The sequence below is a fragment of the Oryzias melastigma genome, linkage group LG2 (genome assembly GCF_002922805.2).
Source record: "Oryzias melastigma strain HK-1 linkage group LG2, ASM292280v2, whole genome shotgun sequence".
Lineage (NCBI taxonomy): Eukaryota > Metazoa > Chordata > Actinopteri > Beloniformes > Adrianichthyidae > Oryzias > Oryzias melastigma.
The window spans coordinates 8,533,428-8,547,510 of record NC_050513.1 but is presented as its reverse complement, the minus strand read 5'-3'; the positions used below and the strand labels follow the sequence as shown (position 1 = coordinate 8,547,510).

At 35.8% G+C, this 14,083-nt stretch overlaps 1 protein-coding gene and 1 long non-coding RNA gene across 3 annotated transcripts in view; one reads left to right on the top strand and one right to left on the bottom strand.

The window, feature by feature from the left end:
- The first annotated feature begins 5,475 nt into the window (after positions 1-5,475).
- The window catches only part of trim25l (tripartite motif containing 25, like), an 11,908-nt gene continuing 3,300 nt past the window's right edge, over positions 5,476-14,083 (top strand). The window contains exons 1-10 of the mRNA XM_024294371.2: positions 5,476-6,770; positions 8,127-8,222; positions 8,302-8,535; positions 10,681-10,840; positions 10,914-10,946; positions 11,025-11,063; positions 12,829-12,876; positions 12,956-13,000; positions 13,081-13,125; positions 13,218-13,280. Of these exons, the coding sequence (XP_024150139.1) occupies positions 6,150-6,770; positions 8,127-8,222; positions 8,302-8,535; positions 10,681-10,840; positions 10,914-10,946; positions 11,025-11,063; positions 12,829-12,876; positions 12,956-13,000; positions 13,081-13,125; positions 13,218-13,280 (1,384 nt within the window). The 5' untranslated portion in view covers positions 5,476-6,149. The remainder of the gene's footprint in view (positions 6,771-8,126; positions 8,223-8,301; positions 8,536-10,680; positions 10,841-10,913; positions 10,947-11,024; positions 11,064-12,828; positions 12,877-12,955; positions 13,001-13,080; positions 13,126-13,217; positions 13,281-14,083) is intronic.
- LOC112160044 lies at positions 7,685-11,309 on the bottom strand. Of its 2 annotated transcripts, none has more exons than XR_004949224.1 (2): positions 11,261-11,309; positions 7,685-8,448 (listed from the first exon to the last, which is right to left on the bottom strand). It is a non-coding gene; the product is annotated as an uncharacterized LOC112160044 (long non-coding RNA). The 2 variants fall into 2 exon arrangements; XR_004949223.1 differs by lacking the exon at positions 11,261-11,309 and adding an exon at positions 9,556-10,525.

The following is a 14,083-nucleotide window of genomic DNA, read 5'->3' as shown; positions in this document are numbered from 1 at the left end:
GTTTTTAATCCCCCCCCCCGGGCCGCGGAATAATTCCACACTGGCTGACCGGTCCACAGCCCCAAAAAGGTTGGGGACCACTGGTTTAGGAGGTTCTTCCGACATTTTGAGCCTCCACAGAGCGCTGAGTTCGACGAACGGCGGGCCCGCTGCTAACTTCCGGTTTGATTTAAAAAAAAGTTATTATTATTATTACTAGTTTAAACAAAAAGGTTTTTTAATCAGGTTATTTTTTTAATGTAGTTTAAAAAATTGTTAACTTTAACTTTTTTTTAAACCTAATGAAACTTAAGACAAAAATCGTTTTTTTTTTATTTAATATTTTTTATTAAGTTAAAAATATATATATTATTTACTGTGCAGTGTTGGATAAAATGTTTATTGCTCAAATAGTACTTTTTTTAGACATAAAGTCTTAGCATTAATATGAAAAATAAAATAAATTGTAAATAGTTTAATTAAAATGGGTTTCCATAAACAAATTCGGCTGAAACAATTTCGTTTTATTGCTATTAAATAAATTAAATCCAAATAAATACATATTGAAAACTTGGAAGGGGAGCAAAACATAAATACCACTGTTAGTTCAAGTGTAAATGCTGACAGAACAGGGAACATTCTAGACCAGCTGCACCATATTAGTATAATTAAGTCTATTTATCAGCAAACGCTATAAATTCATTGTTGATCATTAAAAAAAATGTTTTTTTACAAAAATACTCCTTAAAATTAAAAAATTATGGTAAACAAAACGAGAACTTAGGAAGTTTTAACTGAACTGGAGCTATGGGTTTTGTTTGTATTTCATCTTCAACTTTCCAACAATCTAATATCAATTTTCTGGTGGTCACTGAATACGTTCGTTGCTCGGAGACACTCATGTTTCCTTTTCTTCCTGAGTTTCTCTTCTAAGGCATCGAGTTTGCTCCTCGGCTCGGCAGCGATGCCCTCCCAGCAGCTGTAATGGAGCCATAAATGGCGTCTGTGCCGGTGGAGCGGCTGTAAGATGTGGCTCTAATGCTGTTGGAGGACATCCTGGGGGGGTAAGATCGCAATTTTCCACGAAAGCAAACACTTTTTCTCCACCTGGAAGCCTTTTATGGGAAATTTCTGCCTGAACATTTAAAAAAAAAAAACAGTGTTTTCTGCAGCATTTGTGAGTCAGCAGGTAAAAACAAATGTTTGTAAATCCAAAAGATTTTCATTTAAACATGTATCATTTTAATTAACTCAGTTAATTGAAGTTACAAACAAAAGATGACTAATTGGAGAAATATTTTTTGTTCTATATTAATGTAGTCTCAACACTAATATATTCCCTTTTCATTTAGTTTTGGAGAACTGAATCTGTAATACTTTAGTTGTCCAGCAGATGGAGCCATTTTCGCCATTCAGAACCAGCAGCAGAATTTTATGGAGAGAAAATAGTATCACCCAGATTTGTGTGTCTATAAGCCTTGATTTGTGCGTAACTTTGGATTTGTGCGTGCATAATTCTTGATTTTGAACTCGTACAGTACATTTTGTGCATGAGTACAAAAATTACGAAATTAAAAAAAAAATACAAATTAAAATTACAATAACTTGAAACTAACTGCACACACACACGTTTAAAAATTAGCTACGAATCGCTTGTTATGCACACACAAAACCGCGTTTACACACAAATCGGGGTGATGCTGTTTTCCCACCATAGAGGTTAAAACTTTAAAAAAAACTTTTAAAAAAAATCTTAGTATAAACAAATTATTTATTTAATAATATGTAAATATGATTTTAAAAAATGTATTAAGTTCTAAAAATTTCCATTTTTTTTGGGGTGAAAATTTCTGGCTAACATCGTTTTATGAGCTTGATTTGCAGTGGAAACATCTATAAAATGTAACCTTTACAATTATTCCATCATTAAATTATATTTTTAGATGACAATAATGTCAAAAGTTCTAAACATCAACCTTAAAAATATGTAATCATGGTGGCCTCTGAGAACAAATAATCAAAAAACGACTTCTAAAAGTGTCAATTTAGAGAATAGCATAAATAAATAAAATAAATAACACATCTTGATTGGATGTTTACTTTCACAATGCACTTTTGAGTGACTTCCAAGAAAACGCAATGCAGGTTTATCTTTTTTTTTTTATTTTTTTAGAGCTGCCTCCTGAAAGTCAGAAAACTCTAGAAACCTTAAGCTACGTTCACAGAACGCGATTCACGCATGTAGTTTCAATGTTAAGTCAATGGTACAGACGTGATTTTAGCTCTTGTGGTCCAATTTGAGTGTTAGCTTGATGTAATTTGGGCATCGCAGTACATCCAGAGTTAAAAATCTGAACTTGGTTGAGGTCAATGTGCTACATCAACCAATCTGGGACTCATCTTTGAGGACGTGCCGTTTTCAGTGACTTGATCAGTGGCTGGAGTACAAATCCAACATGGAGGACTGTTCTCGTCTGAAACATTCATCCATTTTTTTAACCCGCTACCATGGAATTGCCAGAGCTGTCCCGGCTACTGTTGTTATTCATAATAATGTCGTTTTAACCAAAATAAAACAAATCTGTGTCCCTCAGTAGAAATTTGCCTCTGAGTTTGTCCGTTGGGAGGAAATAAGTCTTCTCCGATTTCCCAGCATCCCTTTGTTTACATGCTCTCCTGCTAGCTTACAGCCCCTCACAACCCAAAGCTAACGTTAGCGGTGCAAGAAAAATGGTGAGAAATGTTGGAGTTATCAAGCCGCACAGTTCTGATCCAGATGTCAGCTAAGGCGAGGAAAACGAAGACATTCATGGATCTATTTGTCTACAAGTGTATGTATCAGAATGGAGCAGAGCGGGGAGCTTGTGGTTTCCCGATTGTTGTTTCTATGTCACACCTACAATCTTTTTCAAACCGCATTTTTTTTTCATCTGGTCCTGAATCACAACAGTTTCAATAAAGAAATAGTCAGAAATGTAATTTTATTCTTCATTTTCTTTATTGATGTCCTCCATCACAAGAACATGTTAGAAACACCTTTTTTCATCGTCATGCCGTCCTAATGATCCAGCATCACTCTGCAGAGATTTAAAGAAAAAGATTCATTTTACAAACCTGAATCCTCCAGTTCAAATATACAATAACCCTAAAGCTAATATTATAAAGAAAGTTTTTAGTTCTGCAAACTTCCAAAAGGTGACAGTACACAATGAATATAAAAAGCAGATTTAAAACACTTCAGTTTTTAATTAAACTGATTTTTATTTACTGTTTACACAATAAAAAGTTTTAAAAAAGGCCAGAAATCCCATTAGAAGTAATTCTCCCCTTAAACACCAACAAAGTATCAGCTTATATATAGCTAGCATGTTGTACTTTTTACACATTTTTGTTGTGCCTTCAACTACTAATGCTTTTTAACTCGTATTTAAAATTATTCATTGATTTTTATTACTTTTGAAATGCCACTTTGTGACTTCTCCGCTTGGTTTGTGGGGTAATGAACCACTTTTAGTCACTCTTGTATTTATTCTTAATAAAATAATTTGTTTACTGTTTACAGTACATGTATGTGTGTTATTGGTCTGCATTAAACAACAGGTTGAATTCTTCTTAAATTCCCGATGCTCCAGAGGAAACTGAAACTGCAGCATTCTGCTCTGACAGAAGCTTCTGTCCAGGATGATTTTAGTCATGATGAAATTCTGGTTTCATTTGCTCTACTCTTTCAGTCTTCTCCGTTTCTTCAACTTAGGAGGGAAATGCTGCCACCTGGTGGCAGATGTTCTTACTGCAGCTCCTGAAAGCTTCTCCTCTTTCTTAGTTTTCCTATAAAAAATCCTGGACATCTAGTTCAGCTGGTTTCACAAAAAGAACTTTATTCATAGTTTTTTCTCATTCTCAGTCAGTAAAAAGTGAAATTTGTCAACAGGTGAAGAAGTTTTCAAGACACACATCTGCAAAAACCCAGTCAGCAACAGCTGCACCCTCAAACTCCGCCGGGAATGTTTCACTCCTTGTGAAACATCATTTTTTAAAACCGTTAATGTGGTTTTGAAGATGGCTGTGTTGCTCTTTGACTTCTTGGTGCAGAAAAGATGAAAAAAAGGATAGGATTTGTTAAAAATTCCTAGAAATTGTTAAATGATTTAAATTTCATGGAGATTAAAGGAAATGTAAAGTATACATTTTGACTTTCTTAAATTTTCCTATTTTTCTGTTTCTTTCAGTGAGATGCTGGAGGTTTTAGAAGGAGATGGAGCAAAGGAAAAGTGCAGAAAAACCAGAGAAGAACTTCCAGTTTTCTGAGAAGTTTCAAACTCAAATTGAACATTCTTCAAACATTTTTGATGTTTCTCGTCTTCTTTTTTAACTACGTGGAGCAGCTAGCACTGGAGCAGCAGAAATCATCCATTCAAGAATCTTTTTGCACTATTTACAACTTAAAAACATCTTTAAAAAAAAGTAGTTTTGTTGTAAAATCCACAAACTGTTAATGAACAGTTATAGCAGAAAAACTGAGAAATTGTGATTTGATCCTGGATTGTGTTTTTTTTTCTTCATGTATTCCATAAAAAAGCTCAATTCTTATTCAGAAATTACCGAACAGATAGTAAAGATAAGGGATGATAGGACCAGGAAGCAGGTATAACCTGGGATTTGAACCCAGAACCTTCGGACTTCATCTGCAGTTCACATGAACCTCCACTAGATGGAGATCTTCTCCATCAACTTTCACTTGTGTGTTAGCTCAATGGTCTACAACAGAAGTGTCAAACTCAACCACACAAGGGCCCAAAATCCAAAACACACCTTAGGTCGCGGGCCAAACAGGATAAACATTTACTGAACACACGAAAAAATTAATTTTTAAACTTTTGAACTGTAACTTTTTAACATAACTACGAACTTGAACCTAGGTTAGCCAAAACAGCTAGCATGTAGCTGAAAAAAAATATCTAAACTTCAAAATACCCTAAAAACTGGAAAAAAGCCTAAATTAGCCAAAATAGCTAGCATGTCACTGAAATATTAGCTAAACTCTAAAATACCCTAAAAAACGAAAAACAAAACTTAAATTAGCCAAAACAGCTAGCATGTAAATATTAGCTTAGCTTCCAAACATCCAAAAAACTTTTTAAAAAAAGCCTAAATTATCCAAAACAGCTAGCATGTAAATATTAGCTTAACTTCAAAACACCCTTCAAAACGTAAAAAAAGTCTAAATTATGGAGAGAAAATAGACTCACTCCGATTTGTGGATGCATAATTCTTGATTGTGCATTAATATTGATTTGTGCGTATTCTTGATTTGTGCCTGCGTAACTCCAAAATAGCTTAATAAAATAGTAGTAAATGGTCCAAAAAACTAGCAGAACTTGAATTTTCAAAACTTTAAAACTGCAACTTTTTAACATAACTATGAATAAAAACAGGCAGGAATATTATTCCAGAATAAATCAACTTAAACCTTAAATAACTTTCAATATTTTACTCTCCATAAAATATGATTTGCCAAATTTATACAAGTTACAAATAAGTGCAAGATAACATTGGGACATCAATAATAATAAAATTAAATGATCTGGAGGGCCGGATAGAATTTCGACAAATGTGGTCTACACAATAATTAGAAGATTGAGGGTTCATATCCACAGCTGAATGGTACAATAGTTTATTAAATAAAATGTTTTTCTTCACTTGATGATTCTTCAGGTTCATCTTCAGAAGCTGGAACTCGTTTCTGGATCAATAGATTCTGGTTCAGTTGAGTCTTGGTGATATTAAAGACTATTACTGTGATGGTCTAGATCAGGCAGCTGAAGCCTATCAAGCTAAATAACTGACTGTTGATCACCTGGTTGAAGGTTCAAATCCACACTAAGATCACGTAATTTTGGTGGTCATTTCTTGAACTTTTATGGACAATAATTTTTATTGATCCCAAGGGAAACTGGTGATGACTTAAAGAAACTCAGGTCCTTCACACCCCTCCCTCCCTCCATTGAAGTTCTCCGCTGACACCAGTTTTCCCTGCCGGACTTGCTCTGTGACTTTGGCCCCACCCATCTCACCTGTTCCTTCTCTCACCTGAATCATTTCCTCCTGAGAATCCCGGCAGCTCACTGCTTCCCCCTCATCTCTGGCTCACTTTTCCCCCCTCGTCGACCATGAGTGCCAAGCTGTGGACGGAGGAGCAGTTCAACTGCCCCGTGTGCCTGGACCTGCCCAACGACCCCGTCACCATCCCCTGCGGACACAGCTACTGCATGGCGTGCATCCGGGACTTCTGGACCAAGGATGACCCCAAGGGGATCTACAGCTGCCCCCAGTGCCGCCAGACCTTCTGCCCCAAGCCCCCACTGTCCAGGAACACCATGCTGGCCGAGGCGGTGGAGCAGCTGCGGAAGGGGGCCCTAAGCTCCACCGTGCGGGACTCCATCCGGAGCGTTCGCGGCGGCGGTGTCTCCTCCAAACCCAGGCTGTCCACGGCGGCCGTGCTGTGCGACATGTGCAAGAAGGAGCGGCGCGCGGCGGTGAGGAGCTGCCTGGCGTGCATGAGCTCCTTCTGCGAGGACCACCTGAAGCCCCACCAGACCAAGAAGTCGCTGAAGAAGCACGAGCTCATCGCGCCCGTCAGCAACCTGGCGGAGAAGATCTGCACGCAGCACAAGTACATGCAGGAGTTCTTCTGCCGCCACTGCAAGATGTTCGTCTGCTGGCTGTGCACCAGCAACCAGCACAAGGACCACGAGTGCGTCTCCACCAAGATCCAGCGACTAGAGAAACAGGTAAATCCAATTATTAAGCCCCAAACCATAATACCTCCACTGCCGTGCTTTACAATGGCTAATTTTCCAAAAAGTGAGATTTGACCAGAAAATTCAGTTTGTTTAGTGGCAGTTTAGATAATTTCTGCTTCCTGATGTCATTCAAACACCTGACCGGAACTCACCAAGTACATCAGCTGTTCACAGTGACGTAATAATAGTCCTCACACCAACATGAGTGTCACTTTTATTCAAAAATTAACACAAAAGATTTGAATTTTTTGGGTTTAAACAAACATAACAAGAGTTATGACACACAATTGTGGAATAAATCCTCGAAATATTGTTGTTTTTAAACATTTTATGTCATTTCTACACTTTTTATTTTCATCATAGAACATAAAAACGGTTTGGTCTCCAATTTTTATTAGTTAGTTTAATTTATCGATTTATTTGGCTCTTTAAAATGACCACGGTCAAACAAGGCGCCGTACATTTAAGGTAAAAAGAAAAAAAATACAGCCAATAAAGTTAAAACAATTCAAAATAAAACAAAGTTAGAGATATTACATGCAATTCTTAAAAAAAAAAACCAAATTGACTATTCAGAATTGACTTTTTGTACATGTTTGAAGATCATTGTGGATTTATTGTGTAAAATAAATAAATAAATGAATAAAATATGTGGTTTTTGATGCAGATGAAAGGAATCAGCAATAAAATGTAATTACAATTTCTGTTAAAAAAAGAATCTGGAGTTGAATTAAACAATAGATAATTTCAACAAAAAACAGTTTTTATGATATATTATATAAGATAATTTGAAAGTAGTAAAAAAGAAAAAATAAAGGCTGTCAGATTATTTTTAAAGTTGATCTAACAGTTTAGTCAAACTTTATCATAAAAAAAATATTTTATCGGTTGACATTTTGCCATTTTTTTTTTTTTTTTTTTGTTCTTCAATTTTGACCTAAAAAGACCCACAATAATCAGATTATTGAGAAATTGAGATTGAATGTTTAAATTATTTGGTTTATTTTAATGTAACTTACCATTAAATCTGGATTTTGCTTCATTTAACAGAAAGAAAATTGAAGAATATATTTAATTTTTACATATATTTGGAAATTAACAGTGGAAATATTTCAAAATAAAACTATTACACCCAAACTGTCAGAATAAAAGCCCCGGCTGGAAACTGTACAGGACGATCCGGCTGATCCGCCCTCTTTTGTCTAACGATTTTCTCTTCCACGTTGTCGTTTTTTCCTCTTTTGTCTACGATGAGGGTTAGAGGCAGTTTGAAGACATTCCTTACGACATTCCTGAAGGAGGCTCCTCCCTCTCCTGATGTCCGGTTTGATTTGTCTCTTGCAGAAAGTGCTGTCAGAAATCCAGGCGGATAATCAGCAGCGGCTGAAGGACAGAGAGCAGGAGCTGAAGGAGCTGAAGAAGGTCATGGAGGTGGCGAAGGTTGGTCCTCACGGATAGTTTCTACCTCGGACTGTCACAGAACTTTTCCTAATTTGGAGGGGATCTGTGTTTTCTGCAGAATTCTGCAAACCGGGTCCACAGCGAGACGGAGGCGGTGGTGAGGGAGCTGCAGGAGTCGATGGAGCGCCTGCAGGAGCTGCTGGAGGAGGCGCTGGATCAGACCGGCCTGGAGAAGATGGGCCAGGCCCAGGAGGTGGTGGAGAACCTGGAGGGGGAGATCAGGGAGAGGAAGAAGAGGGACACGGAGATGAAGGACCTGTCGGGCTGTGACGACCACATCTACTACCTACAGGTGAGGCTTCCAGCAGCACAGATCCGTCCTAAAACGGGACTTTTTCCTATTTCAGGAACAAAAACTGTGTTCTTCAGTCAACATGAACTGAAAATAAGTAATATTTTTGGATCAAAAAGGCTTATAATCAATATGTGTGAGGTAATAAATGTGAGTTAATGCAGAAAACTATTAAATATGTAATTTCTAGGGCTGGGAATCGATAAAAAAAAAATTAACTAATTAATCGCAAACCTGGAAAAAAATGAATCGCGATTAATCGCTACAATTTTTTTTTTTGTCTCACTATTTGCCGACCACTTATTATCTTAGAATATAAAATAACACACGAAACATTTATTTTTAATTACTGCTGTCAATGAATTACAAAACAAATCTGATTAATCGCACTTTTGTGTTGGGATTAATTACGATTAATCGCCGTGTTTTACCAGGTAAAATTTATTTGTAGAATATGGCTCCGGACCACGGATTAAATAATCTGCTTTCTTTGAAAAAGGGATATAAACCACAAAAATAGCAAGAATAAAATACTAAAACCGATTGAATATTTATTTCTTTTGTAAGCGACTATGTTATAAGTGGAATAATACCCGACAAAATGTTTTAACGCACGCCGTGGAAGCCTGAACCGCCGAGTTAAAGTGAAAGACTGTTTCTTCGATTAATTTGTACATTATTATAATATTAATAATTATTATTTTTTGATTAATCATGTGTGTTAATGTTCACAGCTCTTTTACTGTAATTCCCTTGTTCGTTTCTTTTTATTTAATGCCTTTGAAACATTTTTTTGCAACTTTATCCATAAAAATATTTATGATTCAGATGAAAATAAACAGTTTTTACTCCATTCAAAAATGATTCTATCTTCATTTAAAACCTCAAGGACACCCAAAACATAAGAACAACACATTAAACATGTGAAATAGACAATACAATCATGTTTTAATCTATATTTCTTGTCATTTTTATGATTTTGGACTATTGATTAAGGAAAAAAAGAATAAAATGCCTGACTTTCTTGGCTTTAGGTCATCTGCATTGTTGAGTTCGGTGTTTCTCATCTTTTTCTTGACATGAGGCCACAGATTTTCTATCTGGTTCTGATCAGAGGGTTTTGCTGAATTGTCAAATACAGGAAAAACATGGTCACCTTAGGCAATGTGAACAAAGGAAAACTGGAATCTTCAACTTCCTGTCAGAAATGGCCGCTCAAATCATCACTGAAATGTATCCCATTCTTGGATCCAGTTCTTGAATAACCAGCTTCCATAACAAAGACTTATCCTTTTTGCAAAGTCTTTCCCATGATTACATCATCTAATGAAAGAAGAATATTTAAAGGTTTTCAGAAGTTACAAACATCCACATTTCTCACAACTTTCTGAGAATTTAAAGCTTCTATTTCCTGTTAACTATAATCATCAAAATGACAAGAAATAGACGACATATTGAATCTACTTTGAACTTTGTGAAACTATTGTATTTTATCTAAACAGATCCGCAAAGTGCAATCCAAATTCCACTATGATGCGGCCTTCAAACGACTGCTTCACCGTATATTTTTAGGAAGCGTCCAGAATGTTAGAAGACGAGATTATTGCCGTCACAAACAAGGCAGAAGGATGTTCCTAAAATAATTATTTAAAAAAATACAGCTGAGAGAAATTGTGGTTTTAAGGTTAAAAAAAAAAAAGAAAATGTCTTTTAGTAAACTGAATGGATACAAACTTCCTATAGTGAAACACAGTGGTGTTAAAACCATGGTATGGGGTTGGTCTTCCTTATAAGCCTTCATTGTATATTTATAAGGATTTTCAGATGTCTTACTCAGTGCTAAAAAACACTCAATATAATGTCAAAAAGATAGTTAATATATTTGTTAAGCTTGTAATCAGTTTATTAATATGGCCTCTGTAGACAATGGTCACACTGTAGATGTTTATGAACCTTATTAGGCTTATTATGCTAATAAATGTCTTACTAACGCCCTATAAACATGTTAGTAAGTGTGTTAATAAAGCTTGTTATAAGGAATCTTTTTATTACGGATGTCTTATATCTTGGTTGTTAAGGAATCTTAAGCCTCGCTACTATTGAACGGTTTCCAGAAGGTCTCTGTAACCTCCGTTTCTCCCTCAGACGTGCGACTCCATGTCCACCCCTCTGGAGGTCGGGGACTTTCCGGTCGTGCTCGTCAACGCAGAGGCCTCCTACGAGCCCGTTCGGAGCGCCATCCTGGCCCTCAGGGAGCGAGTGGAGGATCTGTGCAACCAGGAGCTGGGCAAGATCATCAAACAAGGTCTGCTAACCGCGTCCTCTCGTGGGGTTTTGAGTTCCCTCAGCCGAGTGAACGTCTTTTTGTTCTCTTTTAGTGAATGAAACCACGCTCTTCACGCTGAAAGAATGTAAGTTTCTTGCTTTTCTCTGGACGTCGTAAGGTCTGCTGTGGTGGTTTGTCTTAACCGATTCTTGATCCTATCCAGCCAACCGGAACAGAGGAGCCAAAACGGGGATTTTAAAACGTGAGTCTACCGCCTGAACTTGAATAAACTGCAGAGTTCAAGGTTATAAAGCAGGGAGGTTAGACTCAATCGCACAAAATCCAAAGCACACCATAGGTAGCAGGCTGAACAGGATAAACATTTACTGAACACTCTAAAACTACATTTTTAAAACCATAACTTTTTAACGTAATTATGAACTAGATATAAAGCATTACCTAATGTGAATGCTGTAAGCTGAATTTGGCCGATGAAGATGCTAGTGCTGAAAGCTGAAGATGCTGAAATTAAAACATTGAAGTTGACGGCCAGGTAAAATATTGGCTAAATGCCATATTAGCCTAAATTATAAAAAACAAAACAAAACAAAAAAACCCCCAGAAACTTAGGTTAGCTAAAACAGCTAGCATATAGCTGAAAAAGCAGCTATACTTCAAAACAGCCTAAAAATATGAAAAAAGCCCAAATTAGTCAAAAGTTCCAGCAAGTAAATATTAGCCAAACTCCAAAACAGCCTAAAAACTTTTTTAAAAAGCCTTAATTAGCCAAAACAGCTAGCGTGTATCTAAAATATTAACTAAAGTCCAAAATAGCCTAAAAGTGAAAAAAGCCTAAGCTAGCCAAGACAGCTAGCATGTAGCTAAAATATTATCTAAACTCCAAAATAGTCCTAAAAACGGGGTAAAAAAATTCTAAATTAGCCCAAACAGCTAACATGTGGCTAAAATATTTACTAAAATCCAAAATAGCTGAAAAGTGAGAAAAGCCTAAGTTAGCTAAAACAGCTAGCATACAGCTGAAAAACAGCTATACTTCAAAACAGCCTAAAAATATGAAAAAAGCCCAAATTAGTCAAAAGTTCCAGCAAGTAAATATTAGCCAAACTCCAAAACAGCCTAAAAAACTTTTTAAAAAAGCCTTAATTAGCCAAAACAGCCATTAGCCTTAGCATGTTGTAAAAATTTTAGCTAAACTCCAAAATAGTCCTAAAAACGGGGGGGGGTCGTAAATCAGCCAAAACAGCTAACATATATCTAAAATATTAACTAAAGTCCAAAATAGCCTAAAAGTGAAAAAAGCCTAAATTAGCCAAAACAGCTAGCATGTAGCTAAAATATTATCTAAAGTCCAAAATAGCCTAAAAGTGAAAAAAGCATAAGTTAGCCAAAACAGCTACCATGTAGCTAAAATATTATCTAAACTCCAAAATAGCCCCAAAAACGAAAAACAAAACCTAAATTAGCCAAAACAGCTAGCATGTAGTTAAAATATTAGCTAAACTCCAAAATAGTCCTAAAAACGGGGTAAAAAATTCTAAATTAGCCAAAACAGCTGACATGCAGCTAAAATATTAGCTAAACTCCAAAATAGCCTAAAAAACGAAGAACAAAACCTAAATTAGCCAAAACAGCCAACACGTAGCTTAACTCCAAAATAGCCTAAAATATCTTAGTATATGCCAAAATAGTCCAAAAAGCTGGCAAAAAAACTTTTTTTTTAAACTTTAAAACCATAACTTTTTAACATAGGCTAATTATGGCTAATAAAAAAGGCAGGAATATTATTCTGGAATAAATCAACTTAAACCTTAAATAATTTTCAATATTTTACTCTCCATAAAAAAATATATATATATTTAATTATACAAGTTAGAAATAAGCACAAGATAACTTTAATAACAATAAAATAAAATGATCTGGAGGCGTGGATAGAATTACCCGGAGGGCCGGATCCGGCCCCCGGGCCTCGACTTTGACACGTGATCTAAAGTTCCCTTCTTTTCCAGTGTTTTCTGGTCTCGGTCCTCGCAACGCCAACAGCAGCCGTTCAGCAGGTTTGTCGAGGCGTTTTTCCTACTTCCATTTCCCGCAACATTTACATGAAAAATAACTGATTTTCCTTTTTTTTAACAGCTCCCACGCCCAGCATCTCAGTCGGAGTCCGTTCAGACAGAACAGGTGCGCCACAGGTTACCTACAGATGTGTCGGGAGGACTTCCAACAGGACGATTTATTGATAATAATGACATGTTTTTCAGGTTTGGGCCTGAGGGTTCCTGATGTGAGGAGCAGAGACACGCGAGGTGAGCTTCAACAGACGCTGAATAGATGAGAGAATATATGTGGTATCAGCTGGAGTCGGTCTTTGAATATAAAACTTGTTTTCATGCTGAAGATCGAGCAAACCCCAGTTCACCCAGAGCGGGAAACCGGCGCAGGAGAGACGAGAGGGAGACAGGTGAGGCGACCACATGTCAATATCACCAAAAAAAAGGTCAAATCTGAATTCATTTGCTGATTAATTTTATTTATTATTTTTCTTAATTTTGGTCAAATTGAACAGAAAAATGAATTTACTAGATAAATCCCCCTTTTTTGCAAAAAATAAAAAATATGATAAACTAATAAAAAACAGTAAATAATATTTACTTAAATCAAAAAACATTTATAGGTAAATATCCTGTTGGAGCTAAAATTAGTCTTTTTCATATTAAATGATTTATTTTGTCTCAATTCTAGTCAAAGTACTTTTAATTCCTGCTATAGAACAGAATGCACAGACAACCAATAAAACTAGCTTTAAATACAACATATTTTTACACGTTCTGTTGACAAATTTATACATTTCTGTGTATATTTTAAACAAAAAATAGCTTTTTTATAATTTATTTTTTAAAACAAGTAATTTAGTTATTGATTTAATTCTAGTGTGATTTTTTAGTGTTAAAGGGAAAAATAATAAACATTTTATTTCTTTAATGGATTTGTTTTTCTTTCTTACCAATGTCCTAAAATTAAAACAAAAGTTATGCAAATAACATCCAGTAATTGCAAGTTTCTACTAAAAAAAGGCTTTAGAACCGCATTGCATCATGGGAAATGTAGGATAACAAATTTATTTAGCAACTTTTCTAATACAAGCGATTGAAATTAGCAAAAAAGCTGAACATTTGTAGAGTTTGTAAAAAGAATCTATAATCTGATTGATTTAAGGTAGCAGATTATCTTAAGGTTTATAAAAACTTATATTTTTAGGACTTT